Genomic DNA, 27,604 nt, shown 5'->3' with positions numbered 1-27,604 from the left:
AAAGAGGTTGCCGCAAAATGTGCACATTAAAAACTAGGCTAATTCCAAGTCACTGCTCTAAAAATAACTAATGCGATGTAATTATTTAAAGCTGTCTTTCATTTTTCTTCTAAGGATCTTTTAAAGCTTCTGTGGAAAAGCTCTGACTTTTCTTTTTGTCTGGTCTGCATGTGCATTCAAATGGCGAATGGTCGGAGTGTTTTATCACAGCGTAAGTTCTTTGTCTGCAGCGGCTGAAGGTATTCTTCTGCACATGTCCTCCTGGCTTCATGCATTAACTCACTCACTCATCCATAGACACACACACACACACACACACAAAACCCCCAAAAAACCTTGCATACGTTTGCAGAGGTGAAGAGAGTCACCCGGTCTCCCATTTCCTCTCTCTGATACCATTATCATTATCTGTGCCATGCTCGTGGCAACCATTTAGAGCCCAGGAAGAGTACGGCCAGCAAAGAACACTGCAAATTGGCCTGCTATTAACTAATCCGTGGATGAATGTACATTGAGATGTCCGGTGTTGTGCTCTGTTACTATTACAGTCAGTATCATAATAGTCCATTAGCACCATCCAAATGAAGTTTCATTATGTAGATGCGCTTGTGCAAAGTGCTTCCACCGCGCTACTCAATCTGCAGAATCTTCACCTTAATTGAAATCAAATTGATGGACATTTTATAATTACTTGAGTAATTTCTCTTCAGTGAAAGGTTTCCCAGTTGTTTAATTTCATCTTAGCTGACATATAAATGTTTAACAAGTTGCACATTATTCCTTAAATTTAATTTTACCCTTTTAGCTAGAGTCTTGTTCTTGTTAAGCTGCATATATTAAAACGTTGTTTGTTTGTTTTAACATTTATGCATTCATGGAAAATATAATACACTGTATAAATACAAGGGTAAAAAGATTTTACATAAATGTTACAAACAAACAAAAGAGTTGTTACTTAAAATGCAAAATAACCTTATTATACTGCTCTGGTTAGTAATCGAGCTAAATCATTCCAGTGAAATCAAAATATATTTTTTATAATACTATCATGAAATATTAGGTCAAAAGTAGGACTGGGAAAGATAGCATAGAAATATTTCAATCACATGAATAGCTTGTCGTGAAGCATACACACATACAACTGTACATTTTAAATGTGCAACAAAAAATGTATATGTGGCTGACATTTAGATCCAAGCCCCTCTCGCATTTGTGGATGTTCTCCCCAAACCCCTGCAGTGATTTCAACAGCAAAATCATGTCTATTTCTGTAGCAGTGCCACCTACACACGACGGCGATTCAATGCTTTTGGTTACATTTTTGGTGCTTTTATGAATGTTTTACATTTAAATAATGTACAGCAGATGACAAACTCCCCTACATTTTTATATGGAGACACATTTGGTTTTTATACTTGTTGAATTATTATCCCATGCAGTCTTCTAAAGATTAGTGAACGCATTCCATCTTTACGCCATAAAAACTAGGCCTCGCTGGGATGCAGGAATTTTCCCCTCCAACTCTTGTTATTAATGAGCAGCTGGATTTGTCTCGCATTAACTGGCTGAGTTAATGCCAGTTAATGCGACAACAAAATGCAGCTGATTGAACTGAAAACCTCGACTTTGTGGGGGTCAAAGTTTGCAGAACTACGAACGCTGCTGGAATCCACAGCTGTGCGTGTTCATGGCGCTTGCATTTTCACCTGCTGGACATCACTACCTGACAAGTTTAACTGTCTTCAGAACATTGACATGTTTAAAGCCCACTCATTAATGGAGAGAAGGCTCAAGAAGGAGCTTTATTGTCCAAGTATGTGTAGACTTATAAGGAATTAAGCTCACTGTATGTAACAGAATAGACAACAGACACTGACTGACATGACACACACAATTGCAACATAACAACAATATAACATATTTATATTTATGGTGCAATCGTGCATAGTGCAAAGCTTTAGGGATGAATAAGTAGTTACTTTAAGTGTTATTTGTACAGTATATGCAGTATACATATAAAACAACAACTATAAAAAAAAACCTCCAGTCATTGTAAACAACAAGATAATAAATGATAAAAAAAAATAATTTCAAGGCCCAAAGAAATATCTAGACTGAAAGCAAAGCCAAATGGGGTTGGCAGCTATTAATGTAGCTTGTTTTTTCCTTCCTTGGGCTGCTCTATGTGTGCTGTGAGACACTGGTAATTCTGACTTATTACAATATCCCTAGACTACCAGACCATTCAGTAATTTCCTTTGCTATTCAACTCTTTTTCTTTCTCATTTTGGCTCACGCGCTCTATGACTCTCAGGACTGGCTATAATGCTAGGTGTAATCACCCTCTATTAAGGCTTCTGTGATTGATTGGTGGCACCAAGAGACAGCAGTTATGCACACTTTGGAGGCTGTAGCCAACGATTTTCTCTTTTCCCCTAACGCATTTCGTCTTTTGGTCTGTGCGGCAATTTTCTGTGGAAATCTTGGTGGTGCTGCAGTTTTAAGTTGAATTCAAGTTTGGTGTTGTTCAGAAGCAGAACGATGTTTCTTAAGTTGCACGTACTATTCCCTGCCTCTGTTTTCAGCTTCAGAAGTGATGTTCTCTCCGTTATCGCACACTGCTGTCCTCTCTGCCTCCTTGACCTCCATGTGTGACATTCACAAACTCCACTGATAGGCTAGAAGCCGCACACTATGATTATATTGCCATGAAGAACTCTTGGTGCTCGTACAGTAATAGCAAGGTGGAGAAGTAGTCCTGGCTGACTCTTTTGGGGCCTGAGAGGGCTTCAGGATGAGGCTTTAGGGACTTGTTGTGTAAAGAGGAAGCGATTTGCAGCGCAATCGCTCTGATCTTCAAAACCTCTCTGATCACACTCGCTGCTTCATACTTTGTCTTCTTTGTCATTGGGCTCTTTCATTTAGTCTCTCATTGCTCCTAACGTTAATTGAATTTGTACTGTAATGGTTGCTCATTTACCCTACTCATCTCTCTCCCATTACTCCTTTTATTACCTCCTCTTTTCATTTCTTTTACATTTTTACCCTCAGGTCAAAATATTGAAGGACCGTTGGAGAGCCGCCGCTTCTATTTTAAAAATCCTGCTGACTAAATTGTGCACTCACAATAACAGCACCCATCCCTCTCACATTGTCTCTCTCTGTCTGCTTACGGTTTGTAGCACCCAGATACAGCCCACTCTCTGACCCAACAGACCGTAATAGGAACACTCTGCCCAGAAGGGAATTGTTGTTAATGCCTTTCAGCTGAAGTCCAGCAGCAAAATACTTCTTTAATTGCTTTCCCATAGCCCTCAGCTGCTGTGTGTTTCCTCACTGTGCACACTGGTACAAGTGGCAACGTAGAACAAAAGGCATAGTTATCCTACGGAGATCTGTACTGAATGTGGTTATGAGGCTTTCAAAGTTTGCGATATTCAGTTATTGACTACTTATAGATCTGAGTCTATGCTGATTTAAATATTTAAGTAAAGGATAGTGAATAAGGAAAAAAAGGGACCGCTTTAGCAAAAATATTGAATTTAACATCATCTCCAGATTTTAATCAAAGATTTGAGCAGAATTGTGTGAAAGAATGTAACATTAAAAATAACTAGTAGGTGAGAAGTAGTAAGAAGTGAGTAACCATTAAAGTTTGATCCCGACACAGTTGATTAAAAATGTAAAACAATAAAAAACTCTTTTAAAAACACATTTATGGAAAGCAAGGGTCGAGAGGGAGACACCTCCTGTGAACGGTCCTCACTTCATGAGCGTGCTGTGGAGGAATGCACACATGATTTTTATTTATTTTGCTGGAATGAAAACACAAAGTTATCTTTAAAGATGTGAATTATGAGCTGCAGATGGAGGGAGGGAATACAGAGCACTGTAAGTCACCTAGATGACAGAGCGATCCTGGGCTCAGCCCATCTGTCACCATCTTTCTTCACTCTGAACTGACTGTAAAGCGCCGAAGGGGGATGTTTTTCTGTTTGTGTAATTTTACTTCAAACTGCATTTTAAAGTGAACACACAAAAAATAAAAACAGAGTACGAGATCACACCTTAGACTTTAGGCTTTTCAAAAATGAAGTTATTTAAAGCTTTCTGGTTCGATCTGTCTTGAGTCTGCGGATGTATCCGTGATTCCCGCGGTGCTGATGCTGCGCTGAGTGGACAGCTGCTGAAGCATTTGAAGTGTCGGAATGTGGAAATTTCAACATCGCTTGAAAAAACTGCCAGCGGGCAACGTCCCTCTCACCGGTAGGCTAAGTTATTTTTAGTCAATTACAAGTTGAATCTGGTAGTTGGGGTTGTTAGCTAAGATACCATCATTAAGAAGCGGCACAACTAATGTGTCTATGCGAGCTAATTTGCGATGTGCACCGCTGGCCTGGCCATTTAGTTTTTAATGCACCTTCTCAGATTAATTCACTGCTTGTCATGCGACTCGTGCCATCAGTTAACCCTTCGCTTGCCAGCTGTGGCACGCGTGCCCAGGGTTGCCAACCCCTGCCGTAGGGCAAACAACTCTGGCCACCATCCATCCGTAGCGAGCGTAGGCTATCAGGGTGCAGTTTACCTCAGATGTCAGTATGTGTCCACATCTATTTACTGGGGAGGAGGCTATAAAACTTTATAAAAGGAGTCCAATGTGAGTCCTCTTGTCATTGAAACCTTACCTCTTGTTTGTTTTCACTGCTGTTAGCTGTTAGCCTCTGGTAGCTGCTGTTAGGCTCCGATAGCCGCTGTTAGCCTCTTAGTTGCTTTTAGCAGGCAGTAGTGAAGCAATGTGGAAATGTAATTTTTATAAGAGACAAAGTGTTTTTTGAAGGATACTCAAGTTTAACATTAACTAGCATAACATTAACTTACAGCCAGCTGTTGCTGTTTAGCTGGCTTGTTGTCAGTTATCTGGAGTTGTGAAGGTCACATGTCTAATCTGCTGACACTAACATGTCAATTATACTTCTGCGTCAGATCTACGTCATAGCTTGCGTCATAGCTTGCGTCATAACTGGAACCTTATTTTAACCCTAAGCTACAACCATTTATGTACGTTTTTGAGCTAAGCATAGCCAAAAAGACAAGAAACAGGGGGAAATAGCTAACTTGGGTTTGTCCAAAGGTGGAAAACTGCCTTATTAGGACCTCTAAAGCTAATGAATATGTTATATCCTGTACTAAATGTTGAACCTAACAAATGCTTGAGTAAAAAAGAAATCTGTGTTTCTGGGTTGATTGTTATCGCTTTTACATCTTGACACAGGCCCATGCTAGCTGTTTCATCCAAGTTCAAGGTCTCCTTGTTCTAGCTGCATATTGATTTTTCAAACTCGAGCGTGGTATAAATCTCCGCCTTAGAAGAGATTACTAATATGCATATTTTCTAAAATGTCAAGCTTGTTTTCTTAATGACCTTATCATGTTTTCTCAAGGCTTTTTATGTAGGGCAAATTCTCATTAATAAAAAGCTTGCTGTCTATGGCACTTTCTTGACAGATTGCAGCCACATATGCAGGCAGATGCAGCACTGCTACATGAGAGCACCCAAAAATATTCAACTGCGTCACTTTAAATGTCAGTGTTTGTGAAAAATGAACGCATGAGCATATCTGGAGTGATAATCTGGATACCCATTTCCCTTGTAAACAGACAGAAAGATCTCCAGTGAAGGAAAACAAAACAAAAATCGCATCATGAAGAGTTCTGTTCGACTTGAAAGATTGCAAAAAGTAAGTGTGTCTTATGTCTCAGAGACAAACCAACTGTGTTGAGTGTGTCAGTAATGGCTAGGGCTGAACGATTATGGAAAATAATCTAATTGCGATTTTTTGCCCCAATATTGCGATTGCGATGCGATATGCGATTATTTTTTAAGGTCTTTGTCTTCTGTATTATTAAACAAAGACAAGCAATACATCATATAGTATGGCCAATACTATATTACATTAATTTTAAACTGTTCTTTCCTGGAAGACAGACCTCTGTTATGATGACATGAGGTGATGCATGAATTGATGACTGACATTTTTATTTAACTTCTTCAATCACAACAGTATATTTGAACATACACAATAGTTTATTTTTAGCTTACAAACATCTGAGCATAAAGTGCTGACAAGGAACCCTGGTGTAAACATTAAAATGAAAGTCAGTACAATGTGCAGATTGCAGAAATATACATAAAAAAAATCAGTGGCTTTACCACACTCAGTTTTTCGACATCTGTGAACTACTAGACAGTCATTCAATTAAAAAATAATATTAAATAAATAAAACTAATAAATAAAAAATACACACATCTTACTGATCTCTGCAGTCAGTAACATTACACATAAAGTGCAAACATAATAGCAATTGTATAAACACACACACAAACACGCCTTTAAAGTTTAAAGGCGTGAAATTGGACGGTCTAGTTCTGATTAGCGTCACCGCTGTCTCGGTGGAGTTTAATAAACTCGGCCGTCTGCTTCTTGCTATCTAAAATATAACCAGACACTGGTGTAAATTCTCGACTGTCTCATACTTCTGTTTAATAAGTTTTCTGTTTGACGTTTAGTCAGCTGTGTGAAAACCAAGGAGGAACCCACCCGGGGGATTAATAAAGTTTTATTTTATCTAATCTAATAACTTTAATCTCAGCCAAACCGATTTACTCACGAACAAACAAAACACTGAAAAAAGCCCAACAATAACATTTTTAGGTTGTCTAAGTGACTTATATATTACGTTTAACCCGAGCAGCGAAACTCCGCGGTGATCTGAAAATGATGTGCCGGGAGTTGTGCCGTTCTCGGCCGCATCAGTAACCCTCGAGCTCCCGGCTAGCTGTCGAGCTGGTGGGTAGCAGACGCCTCTGAAAACGTCGAAGCACTTTTGCAAATATGCGATATCTTGATAAACCGAGCAGATATTTGATGTTTACACAACTACTTTCTCGCCTGAAAATATGTTAAAAGTTTATTTTGTGACCCAGAAAGATTAGTATGAGTAATTTTAAAACTTAGTAGCGGCCGCCATTGCTGGAAACTGGAGTTTGGCTGGGCCGCGCTATGAATTCTGGGATATGGTAGTAATTTGGACAGCCTTATAATCGCAGTATAATCGCAGCCTTTGCGGTTAGAAAATTGCACTTGATCATGTCGCGATATTATCGCAAATGCGATATATCGTTCAGCCCTAGTAATGGCTACTTGTTTGCACTTGGTGGCTTTACTTCTCCTCAACTATATCAGAGGCTGATAGTAAGGCGATGAAAATTCTCAGGATGCATTTTCCAAGCAAACACAGAAGTGAGAAGGTAAAAGGGTAGAGAGAAAAGGTTTTGGACGTTGGAGTGCAGAGATGGGAAAAAGACAAGGGAGACTTGAGAATGCAATTAATTTTGAAGGACAAAGAGTTAAAGGACAGAGCAGCAACAGAGGACAGAGATGAAGAACGGACAAGAAAGAAATCAAATAAGTCGGGGCAGGCTGGCGTGTCAGCGTAGCCTCTGATAAAGATGGGAAAAGGCAAAAGAGAAGAATGAAATGAAACAGGAGGAGGTTTGAGGCAAAGATGATAAAATGAGCTCGAAGTACGCACGAACAAAAATGACAGCACATAAGTGGAGGAGAGAAAAGATGACGTTACAAGCATAATGATGGCATTTTAGCAAGTGAACAGCAGATACCAGTTTGATAAGAGGATAGAGGACAGTGTGTCATTTTTTTCTGAAGACAGTAGAAAACAAAAGATTATGGATATTAGCATACTAATTATATATGAAAAGTCATATTTGATCCATTTATTGTCAAACTGATCCAGAAACACAGAGAAGGGTCAAGCTCATTTTCATGTAAAATACTTAATCACATCATACACTGTTTATACACTGTACTGTCTGACCTTATGGTTTCCCTCAGAATAAAAGCTTTGTGTTCAGTTATTAATAACAAAGTTCAGATCAAATGAGTTCCCTAGAAGCTTTCAGCATTGTTAATTGTTGTTTGGAGGTATTTACTGGTCACAGGCAGCATGGAGGAAACTTGGACGCCTTTTTGAGCACTGAATTTGCATCTGCAAGCCCAAATTAATAGCTGTAAGGCGCTTTAACCAGTCATTAGCACCAGCTAACAGCTATTTGATAATGAGCTACCGTACCATTTAAGAGCTGTCTGCAAGTTAAATGGCCTCTTATATATGTGTGTGTGTGTGTGTGTGTGTGTGTGTGTGTGTGTGTGTGTGTGTGTGTGTGTGAACTGCAAACCCTTTGGCTTTGCTAAACATACTTTTATGATTTCAGTTAAGGGACAGTCCATCGGTTTAGGTAATAATGGAGCACATTTGACACCAGCCATCCAGCTGTAGTCTTGTAGTCTTGAGTGGCAGTGCTGCAAATTGAATTCAGGTGTTATAGGAGCAGAACACATCACTGGCCAGAGAAGACACAAAAGCCTCCATAAGTGGATATAACCATGTATCTGTCTTTGTCACAAATACACACGCACACACTACACTTGCCATGTACAAACCTCTGTTTACTAAGTCATCAGCTATTTGCTCTATTCTAGCACCACCTATTGATTCTACTTCAGCTGTTCAGCACATGAAGTGTTGTAGAAGCGACACTATTGCATGGTTCATATTTCGTCAAAAACCGAGCTGAAGCATAAACCTTTTCCTCTCTCATGCCCATCACTTTTCTTGGAATTTCACTGAGTTCATTCTCAAATCACATGCATGCAAATGCTCTGAGCTTTTGTTATGCTAAAACTACTGATCCAGCCACCTGGACTTATAAACAGCTTAATGGGGTGGAGATAACTGAAACAGATGACTGCAAAATTTAATTTTACAACAGCAGATCAACAACATTTGCCTGAATAAAGTTCATATCAGACTCATACAGAGAGCTGAGTGTGGAGCAACATGAAAAATGGGAAGAGCTGCAGCTGTGCAGCATGATGTGATTAAAGTTAAGTGACACTTAACTTTAATCACATCACACAACCCGTCCAGCTTTGCCAATGGTTCACCTAAGTCAACTTTAGTACCTCAAATGCCTTAATCATTTTGCACAGAGCCAGCCATGTGCTGAAAAATGAAACCCCAGCAGCATTACACACAAGTTACACTTGTGTCATTAAAAGGTTAAACCACACCCTTGGATCGACTTTGATGGGAAGTCTAAATTGTAATGGGTGACACTTCATCCCAATTATGCAGTTTCTCTGAGCATCACCTGATTAAGTAGTTAATTGCATGACAGCAAAATTGTCCACAACTTCCAACTGGTTGAAGCACGGGGTCACAGGGGCGGCAGCGGAGGAGGGAGATTCATCCTAACAGCTCTGGACTAGAATAATTGTAACTCACTCTGAGCCCTAACTGAGTGTTTGGCTGTTCACAATCGAGTCTATTGATGCTCAGATGGGGAGACAAGGTGACTGAATTGCATTTGGTTAGCATTAGGTTGATTAACATTAATAAGTACCAACAGGTGAGAGAGAAAGCACAGCTACTCGTTGTTTTCCCCTCAAAAGCAGAAAAACTGAAAAATGTGCACAGTCTCCGTGCATCCATCCGTTTACGTTTAGGTGTAAATCTTTACAAACCTGTAGCCAAAAAAAAAGTTTAAGATCACTAAAATAAAGCACTGAATCCACAGTCCTTCCAAAGGCCATCCTTGCGTTTTCATCCTTTCATGCACAGCACCTCGCTCTTGCTTCCAGACCTTTTACTTCAGTCCCTTCAAACGGGGGCGCACAAACAAGCAAATTTGGCGCTTGCTTGCCTGCCTGTCTGTCTCCAACCACACAGACAGGACAGATAGACGGGACAGACAGGCAGCGTGCGGAATGATGAATAAAGAACTTATCTCAGTTGCTCAGAAAGAAGCCAGACACATTTCTAACCCAGCCTAATTCACTGCAGGGCACCACATATCTCAGCCTGCCTGTCTGCACGTATCTCTTCACTGCTGTCTCTCTCATTCGGGCCGTCTCTCTCTCTCTCTCTTTGACAGCCTGACACTGTGTTTGTTGCTATTCTTGTCTTCCTCTGTACTGCGCAGTGTGCGTGTGTGTGCGTGTGTGTGTCACAGTTGTATATGCTGAGAAACTCACACATCAACTCATTGAAGCCACTCAGCATCGCCTCTAATAAAAACCCACGCTTTTTCTTCAATCACGGTTACGAAAACAGAAAGGAATCCCCAGAAGACTCTCAATATAACTGCAGACATCCTCACACAGCCACTTGAGTTTCTGCGCTTTTGCTGCCACTGTTGGAAGCGTTCAGTAGCGACTTCGACTTCATTTTTGAACGGGACTTGTGGCCTGTTGGGTCCGTGAAGGAATGCCTATTTTGCCCCCTTCATGAATGTGCTAATATAATCAATATGAAGGGAAATGTTTTTGGGGTTTTTTAGTAGCGTGTAACATTTTCACAGGAGGACAGATGAGAAGAAGGAAGCCTTGGGTGGAATTGCTTCATGAAAATATAACTCACAGTCAGCAGTCCTGTCTGAAAGTAAAAATATAGACACTGTGGTCTCTTGGTGCGGTTAATGCACCAAGTGTTTCTTATTTCCTCTTCGGATAAGTGTTACTTTTTAATGCTCGTTACAGTGTATATTCACAAGTGGGTTCATTGTGCTGCTGTGGGGAACGTACCAGATGCCTCACCATTTTGGCTCAGTTAATTTCTCTGAAGAGAAGCGGGATCCTGTATGGATACACGGCGGTGTCGCGCGAGTGTGGATGTATAAAAGTGCGTGTCTGACGTAAAAAGATCCGTCTGCAAAACACTTCGTCACATATATCTGGCTGCAAATAGGAAGACACGTCGGGAGGAGCTGCCTTATGTACGCAGTTTGTAGTTAAGCAATGAAAATCCATTTACATATTTCCAATGAGTCACCAGAGAGCGTACAATCTGAAGAAGTTTGTTGTGGTATTTTTGTGGCATATTAATTTAGGATTTAAGCTGGGGAAGCCCAGGCTTTTCTTCATGGGAAATGCATGAAATCCTTACAAGAGGCTATCATAGCTGATAAAGACTCTTTTCTCTCTTTTATTGAATTTTTCAACCGTTTAATAGAGAAAGGAGCAAGTGCGCAAAACATTTTGCAATATTTTTATTTATTCACTCATTAAAATTATTCTCATCTAATCTTTTTATTTATTTATTTATTTATTTATTTATTATTATTATTATTATTATTATTATTAAGATGTAAACATTTCCCCCACAGCCAATATGCTAAAAATGCATTTATAACATTAACCTTAGGAGCACGCAATGCAAATCCAGTTCATATGACATAAACCGCCAAGCAAAGATTCCTCATCAGTACAATTAAAATGGGGCTTAAATTAGTCCCCAAACCCCGCGGGTAAACTGAGTGACTAAACCCAAGCACCATCCTCTATTATCCTCACCAACCTTTGCGCTTTTTTTGGAGAACAAGTTGAGAAAAACAAAAAAGTTATAGAAGAAAAAAATCTGTCCGTGACTTACCTCACTTCAACTGACTTGAGGCTGCAGCCCGAGTGACACAATAAGATGCTGAGGAGAATCACAAACGTCTTTCTCAGAGAAGTCCTTCCACCGAGAATGACTCCCAGCTTTTTGCGCTCCTATTTAACGCAGCGCCAATAAAAACTTTTTTTTTCAGATCCACGGATATAAAAGCCATTATAAAATCAATCAAATGCTTCTACAGCTTTCCCCACATGTCTACCTTTTAATTATGAGAAGAATTAATGATCTGCGGTGCGCGCGGGAGAGGAGTGTGGAGCAGGACGCCGGTCTGATGCGGTGACAGTTGACTGCCCGGTAATCCAAGTGCGTCTAACAGCCTCCCGCTTACGCGGACGAGCGTGTGGTGGGAGCTCCTCCTCGCCTGCTTACCTCCGTCTCTGCGTTAAAGACACAGGAGAAGCCTCTGCACAGCGTGTGTGCGCCGGGCTCGGACACTCCTCTGGACACTCAAATCGAAAGAAACAGACACTATAAAGAAAAATGATGGCGATATGCCAGAACGCGTCCAGTCTGTGGCAGTTGCAGTTGAAACGCCTTGTTGGAGTTATAGTATTTTCTCTGCTCCCCCTTTTAACTCTGTAATCTAACCTCATAAAGACAGTATTGAGCTGTCAATATACTTTTTTCTGTCACAAATCTCTTATAATAGGTACTCGTGGCATGATATGTGACCAACCATCATGCCATTTGTGACAGATCGTGTAATATACAGTGAAGGGGGATACATCGTTTCATATATCTACTTAGGAGCCCTTCCAGACACGTCATCGGGAATAAATTCATGCTTTAAATTTCGATTTTGTCTCATTTACATCCTTTTTTAGACTAAAATGTGTAATTCTTTTTTTATACATGCTATTCATTATGTTAAGCTTTGCTGCTGATTTCACTGGAAAATCAATTCAAAGGGTACATTAGGGGCACTGGACCATAGAGGTATCTTTTTACAGACAGATATGAATAAAAAAACAAGACAACCCAAAACTTGTTTTATGTTTCCAATGTGCAGTAAGTCACACAATCAAAAAAGTAGCATTTGTCACTGATGCGAACAGGTGGGGAAAGGTTATTTACGTCAACACAACCAATTCAGTTCAATTCAGTTCACTTTAATTGGATTTATATAGCGCCAAATCCAGGCAACAGTCAACTCAGGGCGCTTTGTATTGTAAGGTAAAGATCCTACAATAGGGACAAAAGGATAAATCGTGTCTGTGTGCCTGCCGAGGTAGCGTGGATGATAAGAAAAGTCGATCTAGAGATGGATATTGAAAGTAGTGCAGAATACCAAGAAGCATTATAGCATCATTTATTTATTACCTGGTTCCTGAAACATAATAAGTTTCACTTTAAATAGATGCCAAGGGCAAAACTGGTGCATATAGATTCACCAGAAAGCAGGAAACTAAGTATTTGGTGATTCCTGTAGGACTACCAGACCTCCCCCAATGTTCAAACAAAACCCAAGCCCACGCTCTGCACGCATCTCTTTACTACACGCACAATAGTGCAGCAGTAATGAGACTACTACACTAGAGCAAGAGAGAGAGTAAAGACTAGTAAAGTATTAAAGAGACTGAATAGGTGACCTCTAAAAAAGGATCTTTGTTGTTCAGACTTGGAATCTGTGGTGAACCCTTCAAAATAATGTCATCACAATCCAGGCAGGATGGAAACGCCACCACACAACTTACTGTTAACAGTGTGATCATCTTTAATGACAGAGAAGGCTTCCATTCTGCAGTCACCGAGATCACGGTAATAACAATCAGCATGGGAATTAGAATACACTCTTCACGTCAAGCTGATTTTCCCCAGGACGGCTGATGAGTTATTGGTGGATTGAGTCCATTATCCGACTGCCATGTATGTATTCTATTTATCCCGTCTGTTATTCATCAGGTTTTTTTTTTGTTTTGTTGTATTTTTAAAGGAATATATCTGAGGCAAATTAAAAAAAGAAAATGCAAATCACTTTGAGCATAAAGTACTCACCTAGCAAATGATTTCCCTATTTAAGACACAGTGTTTGGTGTTTGGTAGCCTGGCTTGGCTTTTAAATCACCACCGGTGTATAAAGCAGAGAAACACCTGTGGAACCAGCGTAACGAAAGTGCTTGAAAAAACCAGTGTCTTCTCATTTTCGTTTTGTTGAACCACAACTTTCTCCTTGCACTTAATTACAAGCACAAACAGATGTTTGCGTGCAATTGCTGTCATCGCAGATTTGACATTCATCTCTCTTCATCTCGCCAACATGCACACAGACAACCGCAAACAGTAAGCGGTGATGAACATGCAGCTGCATATTTATAACACATTACGACAGTGTCAGACATGATCAGTCTGTCATCGCTAAAGCCATGCAATCTGCAAGTGAGCGGCGCTGCCTTCAAACCAGCAGTAATGGCAGAACATCCACTCGGGAGAAAGAGAGGAGTGGACAAACACAATCTACTTGGGAATGTTTGTAATCCTCCAACGCTGGAAAAAAAACACGTTGCATTGTCAGCTACATTTTTACATGCACATATGCACACCTGCATACATCAGATTAACTTTAAATCATCCTACATGGGGAAAAAAACACAAAGGAAAATCTCTAAATAGAAAAAGAAAGAAGGCTATTGTTTTTTTTCTTCATCTCTCTATTTCAAATGACTGTCTCCTCTGGCCACCCCTAGATAAATGTCATTCCATATGTACAACGCCATAGTTATACAAGAAATCCCTCCTGGCAGAATACCCTCGTTCCCTGGTAGCATTTGAAGTCGTGCTGGCTGATGGTGCTGCGGCTAGAGGACACTTCCATGAAAAAGCAAGCCCTCTTCAGAGAATCCCTCATTATGGTCAGCTGTGGTGATGATGGACGCTGGAGGACGGATGATGAAAACGAAGCTGGAGTGAAGCCCGTTTCATGGAATCCACTGTGATGTAAACCTAGAGGATAATGGTGCCACACCAAAGAACATACAAGTTTGGACGCCAGTGTTGGCGACATCTGTGTGCTGCATTTAACGTGACGCCACCGCATCCCATCCCACCATGAACAAATGCAATAATTTTTTGTCTTCGACGCATTGGAAACTGAATGTTCATCAGCGTTGCAAGTTAAAGACTGCAAGGAATAATTACACACAATAGAAGAAAAGTAGATGCGTGTGTTAGAGTCCCTTTCTTTCATATACAGTTAAGTGTAAAGGACAGTACACGCCACGATTCAATCGTTTTTAGAACCTACTTTAGCAGCAATAACATAAAGTGATTCTTTTCTGTAGGATTTCATCAGTCTCACATCATTGTGGAGGAAATCTGTCCCGCTTGTCTTTGCAGTGTTGCTTGATTTATGCACAGCTATCTTAAGGTCTTGCCTCAGCATTTCAGTTGAGTTGAGGTCTAGACTTTGATTGGGCCATTTTTTTTTCAGTTGTTTTGCTGCTGTGCTTGGGATCATTGTCCTGTTGCATGACCCAGTTTCAAACAAACTTTAGTTGTCACGCAGATGGCCTCACACTGAATTTAGTGGGATCTTGACTCCCGGGAAGACTGTAGTGCTTGTGCTTTTACAGAGGGGCTCACTTATTGATGATCATGTAATCAACTGGATTGATTAGTGGCACCTGGCAAGGGTAAGGGTGTACTTAGTTTTTCACTGGAATTAATAAAGAAATAAAGGCAACTTTCAGGTACTGCAGGTAGCATTGCATATTCCTGATATGGCTGATTTGTATACCAGATGCCCTTTGTGACCGCCCTATGTACAGGACTACACTATGGAGACACTTTATTAAATCTATAAATATGTTGGTTTTAATCCAGCTTCCAGCTAGCTGTGAATCACAAAATAAAATATCAATAAAATTATACACTACCAAAGCCTCTTCAAGGGTTGTTTCTTGATGACATAATGACTTTTGTGTCTATCTGTGCTTAAACCTAAGATGACCCTGAATAAATACAGTCATTATTTGTTTTTACATCAGAATCAGAATCAGAATCAGAAAGGGGTTTATTGCCAAATGTTGAGCAGGTTTACAACATTAGGAAATTGCTGCGGTGCTTCAGTGCAAACATAGTGTCATAAATAGCACTTAAATAGACATGAAAAAAAAATAAAAGTAGGGATAAGAATTAAAAGTGCTACGTAGAAAGATATGTGCATGAGATATACATGGGATATACATAAGGTTTTAATCAAATCAATATTCCTATGTGACAGTCCAGGTTCACACTAAAGAAGCTTGTCTGCTGTGAGAGCAGGATACTGTTTTCTGCACACTAAATTCCCAGCACCAAACAGTAAGCAGCACTCTTGTGAGCATACTTGGGCACTAAGCAACTAAAAGCAAAATATATCACTCATCCACCTGACATTGCTGGCAAAAAGCTAAAACATTAAGACAACGGATATCAGACTTCCATTCATGATGTGTTCTCTTTTTTAAAGCTTCATTTAATTTAATGTATTCATTTGATCTACCAAATTCACATAGTGGTTTCGGATGTTTAGAGGTTGAGCATTTTTTCCTGCATCTGAATGGTTTTATGCAGGCGTTACTTGGTGCACGTACAGTGACAAATATCTCAGCATTCACATCAATGTGTGAGTACTGCATTAAGTAGAAAATCCTGCACCTATCCCTCAGTACCACCTTTGCCACAGGTTCAGCATCAAGGACAGACTTTCATTCGCTGTGCTCTCGCCATAGGCTGCGCAATGATGTCTTTTCCCTGAGTGCTAACTATACTTTCAGAATGTAATCATTAAAAAACATTGTATTTAAATCACAAAACTAGCTGGTGAGACCCGGGGCAACCTTTTTTTTTTTTTTTGTTAACAGTTTACTTCATAAGACTACTCGAGTTACACTACTCATCTTTTGAGAAAAGCACCATTTTTTGTGCACTAATACTACAACTAATATATTTTCACTACCAAGGACAAGGCTTTAATATTCATCTTAATGCAAGAAGTCAGAGTTTTAGAGTTACCTTTATGGCAATAAGATAGAGAAATAAGATGCCTGCAATCTGGTCTTTAAGCCTGACATCATTAGCCATTTCCGGGTCCAAACTCTGCTTCAGGTCTCAAAGTCAAACGAACACTGCGGCATCACTGAGAGTTAAAAACTCTCTAAATTCTTTCATCTTTAATAAAATGATCAGTGTGACTGTTCTACCAGGTGTAACAATTAAGTTTGACATCCAGGCATCCATGATGGTTTACCGGAGTTAGCTCGCTAGTTTCCACCTAAACATAACATACCATTTACAAAACCATTTCTGAAAGAAAAAATGTACAGCTCTGCTATCACTGCTATTTATCACATAAATGAAGACAGAAAACTAAACAACAGTGACTTTTGTAGGGTTACTGAAGTCGCACTAGCTGGTATATAATGATTTGCTATGTGCTCACTAGCGACACAGCTATGTTAGCATAATATAAATGTAGTGAAGCTGGAGGATGAACGCTGATTTTTTTCCACTCGATAAAAGTTAATGCAAGGGTTCCCAATGTTTAGGGACAAATGCAATCGCATGGCAGGTAAACTAAATGGTAAACTTACCAGCATGGGCTGGGCTGTTGTTAAAAACTGAGCTTTTGGTAATAAAAACCAAGGGAGGCAACATTGATGACTGACTTTTTTTAGGGGCTTGTTCAGGTTAAATAGAACAAGATACAAAGCATTAACAGATACACAACAACCTTAATAAACGCAGAGTTTGGACCCGGAAGCAGGGTTCATATGTCATCACTTAAAGACCAGATTCTAACTGTTACTATTTGCAGGGAAATGCCCCATGTTACAATCTTGTATTCTAGCTAGCAGGACCTATATTAGCATGGGTTGTTTATGTATAGTTTTAACAGATAGTCTAGGGGGTAAAGCTGATATAACTTCAAAATTCACAGTCATCTAAACTTTAGATTGCAGAAGAAAATAGTCAACATCCAAAAAGTGACTTCTTTATGTCGAAATCAGTTTTGTCCTCGTTACTCTGCACTTCTTCCACAGTCACAGAGTGAATCCTAATGAGTGTGTGCAGAATAATTGTTATCACTTTAGCTTGTTTTTGTTATGAGGAACCGAATGTGTTGCTATTATCGCCGGTCTCCCCCTACTCACTGTATATAGGAGTCCACTCACTTGTTCTCTTCATCAGCTCATCCAGTCCATTTCAGCTGCTGCTTCCCAACCTTGCCATCTGCCTTATTTGTTATGTGTTTGCCATCTACAGCTAGCTTCTATTTAGCTTTTCACATGTATACCAGTTTGCTTCTTCTTATTGCCACGGTCTTATTGAACCTCTACTTACCTCAGCATCCTTCTTTTCGGCGCACACCTGAGTTACCAGATCTCTCACAAATGTCTGACAGATAACAGATTGTGTGTGTGTGTGTGTGTGTGTTTGTGTGTGTGTATGTGCTTTTAATATTTCAAATTTCACGGTTTTACCAAGGTACACGAGCAGAACAGAAGCATCATTAATGCTTTTAGTAATGCTTTTGCTTTTCCTGTTGTGAAAAGTCAAAATGTGTGCTGTGAAAAATTCACAACACTAACACGCTGCATTTAGTGATGAACTAGTGGGAGATAATAACATAAATCTGTACTGCAATTTTATAAGTTAGTTTATTTTGATACCATCCAAATAGTTTTACTTCCCAGTGTTCATAATTATTGATTGATGACTATGCTCTTTAGCCTGCACTTTTTCTATGAATATGTCATAATTGCATCCATTTTTTCAGATCTTCACTTCACAGCTTATTTGTAGGTTTTGCAGCTGTTCAGCCCTCAAAGTGGTGAGCATAAGCAATACACACATATATATATATATAAAGCAAAAAATATCATTATCAGGGAGCAAATTCAGCTGTGCCGATGTGTTGAGTCGGCTTGTCTTCAGAGAACTGCTGAACACTGGCTTAATATAAAGTCTTTGACCTCAGGGAAGCTGATAATTGAAACACAAAAGGAAAAGGGGAAAAAGAAAGGCTCCTTCACAGGTTGAAATCGTAATTTTTATTTATTCGATTTTAATACTTCATCCTCTCTATTTGTTCGTTATGCTCAAATCATTTTTAATCTTTCTTAATAAAAAAGGAGTGTAGCACATTTGCAGGTAGGTGGAAGAAAATGATTTATTCACAGCTGTGAGTCATCTGCTGCAAATGAGATGCAATTCTCAAACAACAAGAGGAAGATGTTACTGCAAGGACCTGTGGATGGTGGGCATGCTTAAAGTCTATTAAACAATGATTAACTCTTACAGTTACTACTAAAACTAAAATCTGTCATGGAAACTGTAGAAGTTAATATTCACCTCAAAAACTAATTACCGCACCACTACCCAAGCCACAGCACGATGAACAGGAGTAGTGAGGTGTGCAGATCACTGCACACACAGCTCTTTTCCGTCTATTTCTGTTGGCATTATCTCTGGGAATTGATTCAGAATTTGTACCTCAAAATCTTCCAAAACATGTCAGAAGCACAAGGAGTTGCCTGACTTGTTTAATTGTACAACAGATACATGTGTTTGGAAGCCAGATGGACCTTGAAGAACAGTCCAGATTCTCCTCAACAGACACATCAATCTTCAGTATGTGAGGGGAGAGGGACAGAGACGTCTCACTTTATGCAGCAGACGGTGGTGATGAATGCCGGGGAAACTCTGATGACATGTCGGGAGACAGAGGGCAGCTGGCATGTTTGGTCTACGCTTGAAACAGACCAACTCTGTGATGTGACAGCAAAAGAAATGGCGACTCTTAAAATAGAAAACGCGTGTGACGTACATTACTCCTGTAGTCACGGTTCTAAACATAATAACACACTTGCGCTACTGGAAGTTAGGGCTCCTCAACAAAGGCTTTGAGGATATTTCCAAGAGGTCATGAGGTAAGTCAGAAAAGGACAACGCAAAACTAATACAAATTTAGACTTGTTGCAACTCTTTGCAGCAATCTTATCAAGGTGACTTCAACTTTAAATGGTTGTGACAGATGACTTCCTGTTAAAAGGAGTTTTTCCTTCCCACTGTCACCAAGGGCATGCTAATAAGGCTGTGGTTGAACTTTTGGGGTTTTCTTTGTATCATTGGAGGGTTTTTTCCTAACAATATAAAGCACCTTGAGGTGAATGTTGGTGTGATTTGCTCGTAAATAAATAAATGTGAACAGATTTAAGTTGATATATGCTAATTGTGATGTGATACTGTTTCCCTATTGAAGGCCCACATCACAAAGGCTAACTACTTAAGTTACGGAAAAAGGAAAAATAACATCCACTGATGCCTTTTTCTATTCAGTATCAAGAGCTGTGCTCACATCCTGTTATGTTAGCTCGGGAGTTCGCATGAGCAACAACAAAGTTAGCGATCAATCCACAGAGAAGGCTGTTTTGTTTGTTGATAATATCACAAATAGCTATAATGGATTACCTCTTCGGGGTTTGGGAACACTTGCACGGTGGACAAGATTAATCAGCTTAGGACAGTGTTCCCATTTTGAGAGGCCGTGCTTGTCAAATTACATTGCTTCACCATCCACCAGTGTCAGACTTCCTAGAACACAAAATGATTTGGTTTGGTGCCCAAAAAGAAATTTATAAAACATTTATAAACCATAAAGCTTCCCCTCACCCCGAGAAACTTGATGCACTTACAGAAACAGGCTCTAAAAGAATAAATGCTGCTGAGTCAACACTCTAAGATGCTTGGCACGGGTTCCTCCAATATACGGATAGCTACTGTTGTACCTAAAGTTTAAAGCTTAGATTAAAGCACCAAGATATACCCAGTGGCTTTCACATTGTTCATTAAATATTGATTTGCTCATTTAGTAGAAGTAAATAGAGTAATATAGTAGTATTAAGTATATTTATACTAAGTGTTTGGTTCTTCTTAGATTTGTGAATCAGCCACCAGGTGGCGTCTGAGAAGCTTCTCCCCTTGGCGTTCACCTACACCTCCAGTACACTCAGGCATCTTGGCACAGAGCAACATTGCTGTTTGACACATGGTGAAAAGAAGCCTTCTATATTGAATTGATGCACTTTTAAATGATGATCATGTTTCAATGTAAGTATTCATTAATCACTATTGAGAATGAGGAGCAAAATTACTTACATTATCTAATGTACTGCAGCTAATGAAATAACCGAGCATGATCAATTCATCTCAGTTCACCTGAACTGCACAAAATCAGCAATCAGTGTGATACTGACACTTGCTAATAGTCGTAGACTGAGCTTTGTTGTGATTTAAAGTTCATAACTGAGTCCATTTTTCTTCTTGTTTTGCCGTTTCAAAGATTTGTCACATCATTTGTTGATTTAAAGGCACCACAGAAGAATATGCTGCTGCAAGGTGCAATTATGATTTAACAGTCAGAAGGTAAACATGTTTCCATATATATATATATAGGCCTCATACAAATGCCTTTAATATATGTATATAGCCCCTTAGGATCAAATTTTCTGTCATTCCTGAAATTTTGTATCCATAAATTTTTATCCTAAAGAGCAGGAAGTTGAAATATTATCAACAGCAATTCCCCCACCGGTTTCATAATGATCAGCAGTGATGATTCAGTGTGGCTTTTTAACGGCTGCATACTGTTAGGATGACTGCTCCCTTGCATACTTTCAATAGATGATTTAGCTTTGGTACTCAAAGCAATATCCCGAGCCAAATGCATTCCCTTTTATTACTATTTATATTTGAGCCAGATGGATGAGTAGTTTCCATTTATATCTTCAATAAATATTTATTGTCTGAAGAATCACACAGCACTTTCTTATTGTATTACAAGAGATGGAGCAGAGCACAGATTTAAGGCAGTCAGGATGTTCATACTAACAGCCTGCTTTCCTTAATGACATTATAGACCATTGTGATTTATCTTCACGATAAAGAGAGTATATTATCTGAAAAACTACTGACCAAAACACAATTGTTAAAACTCTTTTTTAATAACTGAGGTTGGGAGGAAAATATACATGTGCATTCATTTTCCTGCATGGATGCTTTCTGCTATGGGGCGTGTTATTGTGTGTATTCCACTATAATTACATTATAATTGCTAAAACATTTGCAGACAATATTTCTGAACGCTCATGACTCATGTGTTGTAAACCTGCAGCTTGCTCTCCTCTAAATATGCAGTGCTGTTCTAATGAACCTGCCACAGCAGTGTTTCCCTGCCCCATGATTGCTTCCTTCCCGATTCAAGGCTGCGCTGAAACGAATGAGATAGGCTCGAGCGCCTTGAAAAGTATTACCAGATAAGGAGGGAAGACAGCAACATTAGTAAGGAACGGAAGAGCAGCCTGGAGATAAAGTGCAAGTGACTGAGGGAAAGTGAAGAAACCAGCCAAGTTTTTAGGGTAAAAGCAGACACTCTGTGGGTTTATGTGCGTGGTAATGGTTGAAGAAGACGAAATCCGCATAATTTTAGTTTTTACTTTTATGAAAATACCGCACAGTACAGTAATTTGCTTAACACAGTGTTATCAAAATACAGAAAAGGCAGAATTCCTGAACAAATTCAGGATATTTCATGTAAAAAAGTGTAACTGAACAAAAGAAAAGCATACATTACATTCATACGGTATTAAAATACATAATCAGGAATGTTGGACATGAATCAACAGCATCAGCAGCAGCAATCCATCCTCTTGAACTTTACTGACAGCATACAGTCAATAAAAAATTCAGAAAAATGCTCTAATGACATTACAAATGTGGTCAAAATTTGTCACAAAAGGGCATAGGCAGCCTGGTCGATATTTCAGCATAAACAAACACACATTAGCTTCCATGTGGAAATTCTCCAAGAGCGAATTCCTTAGTACAAGTGTCAAACGTTTACACCTGCAAGGAAGTGATGGGTTTTCTATTTTTTCTCATTCGCAGAATTTTTCCTTGGCCTGGATGCTTTTTCCATCCTGGAACAAAAACAAAAAGAAAAAAAAAAGCATAACAGCTGATTAGCATAACATATAACACTAACAATTGTGCACTTTTTAGTCTCACATTTAACCAAACTGGCTTTCTAGGAACAGATTTTGCTTGGTTTCCTCCAGATCATAGCACAGCGATTGGCAGCAGTGGATGAATGCTTTGGAAAGCATCATCCAGCCTGAGTCAAAGCAGTAGTTTTAATTTTTCAAGATACCAAGCATTTTTATGCCTGACAATAAATCAACTGAGCATAATTTGGTCTCTTTCCAATTCCCCCCAGACTTTCTGAATTTTCTCCTATTTCCATCCACTAAGTGGGTCTGAGTGGCAATTCGAATGCTGCCATTATTGAATTAAGCAGTCAGAAAATTCTCCTGAAATTATCATCTTCAGATAAAGACTTCACAATGAGCTGTGAAACATACGCCCATGCACCCTTCCCGCCCGGCTCAGGTTTGCACACCTTTTGCGCACACGTCCATGCAGGCTTGCCGCGAGACAAAGTTGTTGTTGCTCCCACCGCAGCCTGAGTAGACAAACTCCTCACACGTCTTGGTGGCTGTGTTATAGTAATAGCGAGGTATGGTGGCTGAACACTTCCCTTTGTCCAGAGGATCCCGGCAGAGCACGGGGATTGCTGTAACACAAGGAACACAACACAAGGAAGAGCTCGCTAGTTATTGTTTAATCATTTCCTTGTGAATGCAATGACTTTGTCTATTGTGTATCCTCACAGGGATGACTCAGGGGGGTAATCTGCTCACCTTTTTTTGGACTGCAGTACTCCATGCAAGAGGCTAGATTAAGGAAGCGGTTTGAATTCCCCTGGCAGCCACCGTAATGAAATGGCTCACACTGCATGGTGGTCATGTTGAAGAAGTAGCGGGAGATGAGACCCCGGCAGGGTCCCTCTTCTTTAGGAAATCTGCAGATTGGGGGAACCTCTGTGGAGAAGAATGGGAAAAAAATCAACATTTAACAGTGAGATCTGGTGAAACAACACTAATTAATTCATATGAACAGGTTAACAACCAGAGAGGCACTGGCTAGTTTCCTAAAAATGAAATAAAATGGACATGCCTAAGGTCACCATCACTGACGTATCTGCCGAATGTCAGTTGATACTGAAAGAAAATGTAATTTATCTGTGTCAATGCCCAATACTTATGTGTTGTGGGCTGGCTAAATGTTCAAAGATGATGTAAAGAAGAGCTGAAAAATTTTAGAATAACATAAATAATTTCGTGTTTAATGACAATATTTTTTCTCCTGGAAGAGAAGGCAGGCTTAGTAGGAAAATCAAAAGCTAAAGATCAGCTAAATTGTTACTTAAAACATGCGTACTGGCCCAGAATTTCATCCCTAATGATCCATGTATCATATCGATACAGGAATACCATGTATATAGATATGTATATAGGTATATAGATATGTAAGTAAATAAATTCAAATAATCTGAACAAGTAGGCTCACTTCATTCATCCCCATTCTGAGATAATGTTAGTTGACTTTAACGTTACAAACCTGCATTAAATCAGCTCAACTGGAAACCCATCCAGCACACATTTTGGCTGGTTTGTAGGGAATTAAATACTTATTTCACCCAGTGACATGCAAATCAGTTTATACCTTTTGTGTAATGTGTTATTTCTGGAGTTTTGATTGATATTCTGTCTCACTCTCCATTGAAATGAACAGAGTCTGTTCATTTCTTTCTAAGCAAACTTGACATACTTTACTAACATTATTTCTCCCACTGTAATTCCCAATTTGACCTCATTCAATGACAAACTGATATATTACACTGACTTTGGCTTTATCCTTTAGGTTTTAGAAGTAAAAAAAAAGTGAAGTGAGATAACTTTATCTTATTGGACAAAACTGATTTTGACAAAGTTTCATTTTGAGGACATAGATGGCTGTTGGAAATGTAAGTAAACAGCAATATATGTTAATGCAATACTCAGCATATGACAATATCGTAAAAATCGCAAAAATATCACATGTTTAGGGAAGTATTGTGATAATATTATGTCACGTGTTGTCTGACTCCCACCTCTAATAACTCACGGGTCAGGCTACTTACTGGGAATTTTGTAGCATGTCTTGTGGCACTCCTGAAAACTCTTGAAGTTATTGTCATTCCCTTGGCAGCCTCCATATTCGAAATCCTCGCACTTCTGGGTGATGGTGTTGTAGTAATACCTCTGGATATTGCCTCTGCAAGGTCCCTCGTCCACTTGAAGAAGGCACACGCCTGAAAAGCACCAAGCAGATTTTTATTGAAATACCCGAGGACCGTTGCAAGGACACGGAAAAGAAAGTTTAAGCAGTGCTTAACAACATGCGCCAAACTGGATCTGTAATACGCCCGAGGTCATGTGATAACCAACAAGCTCAGAACTGCTGTTTTAAAAAAGTTGATGAAAACATTGAAGAAGCGCGAAGAAGTAATTAAAAAACAAAACATGATGTGGAGTTACCTTTAGGTGGCAGCGCCAAAACGCAGTAAAACGAGGAAATTATTGTAAACAGAGCAAATGCGCAAAGCTCCATTGTGCAAAGTTTTGGTCGAGATCCAGACTTTTCCGCTCTGTCTACCATCCCCACTCAGACCTTGTTTTATAGCACAGTCGGGAAGAGGGACGGGCATGTACTGAGTCAGCGCGCCAAAGAAAAGAAATTATTGCAGTTGATTAATGACGTCAAATTCTGAATTACTTGGAGGAGCGCTAAATCATGTGACTAAGTCTTAATAAAATATGAAGAGGAACTTGCTCTGCTTGAGAGAGTCAGATATTTTCACTGCCACAGGCCACTGGTTCTAGTGATGATGATGATGATGGGAATGTGCACCAATCCAGTAACACACACAGCATCCTTGTAAAATTTCCACAGAGCCAATATTGCGTTGTATCTAGGGACACACACGCTTGTGAAACATTAACACATCTTTCTTGTCTGAGCCACACAGGCAAGTCCCCACCAGAATACCCGTCTGACCGGATCCGAATCCACACACACACACACACACACACACACACACACACACACGCACGCACGCACGCACGCACGCACGCACGCACACACACACGTACTTCCACTCAGAGTCACATTAATAGTACTGTGGCTCATGTTATTTCATGATAAAAGCGCTTCTTTCCACGATGTCCTACCATGAGAAATCAGCCTTATCTGCAAGTTAAGTTAAAACTCACATTAACATTTGTATTGGTTTAACACAGCAGCTTAATTCCATCCCACTGCTTTGGTTTTACCTTTATGAAGGATATTAACTGGAAAACTGCCGTGCATTCACGTTTAGAAGAACGACGTGTCTCCACCTTGACAGGTGGAGGCTAAACACAGATTAGCCGTCTTATCAAAATTAACCTGATAAATGAAGCGCCACCCCTTAACCCATATCCAAATGAGCCTGCAAGAAATCTCAGAGTTAAAATAGAACAAAAGTTACAAATTGAATCTATAAAAGACAAAAAGATACATCACCATGTTTTGTTTTGTTTTTTACATCAAGGGAGCTCAAATGGACACCTGTGTGAGTTGCCCACCCCTTCCTTTGTGTACTTGAGCTGCTGGTATGATCATTCAGTGGGGCCTTGTTTTAATCAGATTAGGGGATTAGAATTGTTTATGCTGATTACTTTATAACCCAGATTGAGAGAGAGGAGAGGGATTCTTCAGCAGGATTTCAGGGGTGAAGGACTGCTTCCTGTAAGCGTTCGTAAGTGCATTCATATCCCTTCTGCTAAGTCTTACGAATTGTGAACATTTTATTTAAGATTATTTATTTATCATGTGGAAGTAAGCATTAACAAAAAGGTTAAATGTTTCCTTTTTTTTGACAGAAAATGCCGGTCATAAATGTGGAGGATCTGACAGATAAGGACAAGGCTGTGATGGAAGTAAACCAGCTTAAACTTGAAGTCAAACTCGAGAGGTGGTTGGTAAGTTCTCCACTCTGTGGTGATTTGTGTGCTCAGTATGCATTTTTGATTATATCCAAAAGTAAATATCAGACAGCTTCAATTTATTTAGTCAAACTAATTACATCACAAAGGCTATTCAAAACTGAAATACGCTTTCTGTCTGCTGCTTTCAGACATCTAAATGCTGTGAGGAAATCAAGGACTATATTCAGGCTCTAGTGGAGGAGGACACCCTCGTCAAAGGCATATCAGAGGAGAAGAACCCCTTCAAGGAGAAAGGTGGCTGTGTCATCTGCTAGACTGGACCTAAGGAGCTTTTCATATCTCAGATTAGTACCCAAGGACGTTCACCCAGCCCTTGTAAAATGGATTTGCAGACTGAGATGACTAGAAGGACACAATAAAGAAAACATTTATGATTTCCCGAGTAAAACAATTCTTCATCTTGGGGCCAGATTTGTAGCCTTCTAATTCTTTTTTAAAAAATTTTCTTTTGTTTTGTTTTGGGAAAGATGCACTAATTAAAAGTTGTATTTGGCAAGTGTTACATAATGCTTCTCTCTCATGTGGTGTATATAGTCTGAGCACATGGGCCCATATGTTGTTTCATTCACAGAAGCAACTGTCATTAAATGTGCACATTTATAATTCAGCTTGTCTCTGTGATTCACTGAAGGGTTGTAGAGAAAGTAGAGAAACAGATAAATCTTCATAACTTCATTTGCATACATACAGAGGGTTTTTTTCTCTCCAAGCCTTTATGTGATCATTGCTATTTTGTTCCAATAATGATGGTGAACATCAAATTTGAGATTTTATTCCTTAAAGTACGACGGGTTTGCGAGTCTTCTCCTTATTTTTTTTTTTGCTCATTTCATTGTAGATTGAATTTATTTTAAATCTTCTTTCTGTAGTTTCAGGCAGACTCCAAAAAGTTTTAAGGCTTTATTAATACAAGTACTTGAACTGAACACAGCAGACTAGATGCAGCACTGATAGAAAAAGAAAATGTTGTGTCTATCTAAAACCAATCCTGTGGAAAATAGGACTTTCTCCAAAGCCGCTTTCAATTTGCAGATTATTTCTGCTATAAAGCCCTCCAGGATATAAAATGAGTATCATAATATGTTTCATTTCTTTCCTAT

At 39.5% G+C, this 27,604-nt stretch overlaps 3 protein-coding genes across 7 annotated transcripts in view; 1 reads left to right on the top strand and 2 right to left on the bottom strand.

Moving 5' to 3' along the window:
• calcr (calcitonin receptor) overlaps nt 1-17,687 on the bottom strand; it is a 71,640-nt gene extending 53,953 nt beyond the window's left edge. For 3 of the 5 annotated variants that reach the window (XM_082521216.1, XM_082521222.1, XM_082521223.1), the window contains exons 1-2: nt 11,735-11,833; nt 11,512-11,630 (exon numbers count right to left, since the gene is read on the bottom strand). The gene's annotated coding sequence lies outside the window, so the exon portion shown is untranslated. Of the gene's footprint in view, nt 1-11,511; nt 11,631-11,734; nt 11,834-17,666 lie in introns of those variants that run through there. The other 2 variants (XM_082521217.1, XM_082521220.1) reach the window with 2 other exon arrangements.
• A 4,305-nt stretch (nt 17,688-21,992) lies between these two features.
• On the bottom strand, nt 21,993-25,171 carry tfpi2 (tissue factor pathway inhibitor 2). The gene is made up of 5 exons (XM_082521396.1): nt 24,993-25,171; nt 24,596-24,766; nt 23,274-23,453; nt 22,973-23,146; nt 21,993-22,493 (listed from the first exon to the last, which is right to left on the bottom strand). The coding sequence occupies exons 1-5, from the start codon at nt 25,111-25,113 to the stop codon at nt 22,414-22,416; spliced, it is 726 nt and encodes a 241-aa protein (XP_082377522.1). The 5' UTR covers nt 25,114-25,171; the 3' UTR covers nt 21,993-22,413.
• Nucleotides 25,172-26,121: 950 nt separating this feature from the next.
• On the top strand, nt 26,122-27,111 carry gngt1 (guanine nucleotide binding protein (G protein), gamma transducing activity polypeptide 1). The gene is made up of 3 exons (XM_082521399.1): nt 26,122-26,254; nt 26,379-26,477; nt 26,633-27,111. The coding sequence occupies exons 2-3, from the start codon at nt 26,382-26,384 to the stop codon at nt 26,756-26,758; spliced, it is 222 nt and encodes a 73-aa protein (XP_082377525.1). The 5' UTR covers nt 26,122-26,254; nt 26,379-26,381; the 3' UTR covers nt 26,759-27,111.
• The last annotated feature ends 493 nt before the right edge of the window (nt 27,112-27,604 follow it).

Source organism: Aulonocara stuartgranti, assembly GCF_965226115.1.
Source record: "Aulonocara stuartgranti genome assembly, chromosome: 22".
NCBI classification, from domain to species: Eukaryota; Metazoa; Chordata; class Actinopteri; order Cichliformes; family Cichlidae; genus Aulonocara; species Aulonocara stuartgranti.
The sequence above is the reverse complement of the archived record's forward strand: the minus strand, read 5'-3'. Positions and strand labels throughout refer to the sequence as shown.

Coding starts and splice junctions, on each gene's coding strand:
- tfpi2 (XM_082521396.1), bottom strand. CDS start 25,113: ATGGTAGACAGAGCGGAAAAGTCTGGATCTCGACCAAAACTTTGCACA. Junction 24,767..24,992: donor TTTGGCGCTGCCACCTAAAG/GTAACTCCACAT, acceptor GGTGCTTTTCAG/GCGTGTGCCTTCTTCAAGTG. Junction 22,494..22,972: donor CATGGACGTGTGCGCAAAAG/GTGTGCAAACCT, acceptor TTTTTGTTCCAG/GATGGAAAAAGCATCCAGGC.
- gngt1 (XM_082521399.1), top strand. CDS start 26,382: ATGCCGGTCATAAATGTGGAGGATCTGACAGATAAGGACAAGGCTGTG. Junction 26,478..26,632: donor TCAAACTCGAGAGGTGGTTG/GTAAGTTCTCCA, acceptor TGCTGCTTTCAG/ACATCTAAATGCTGTGAGGA.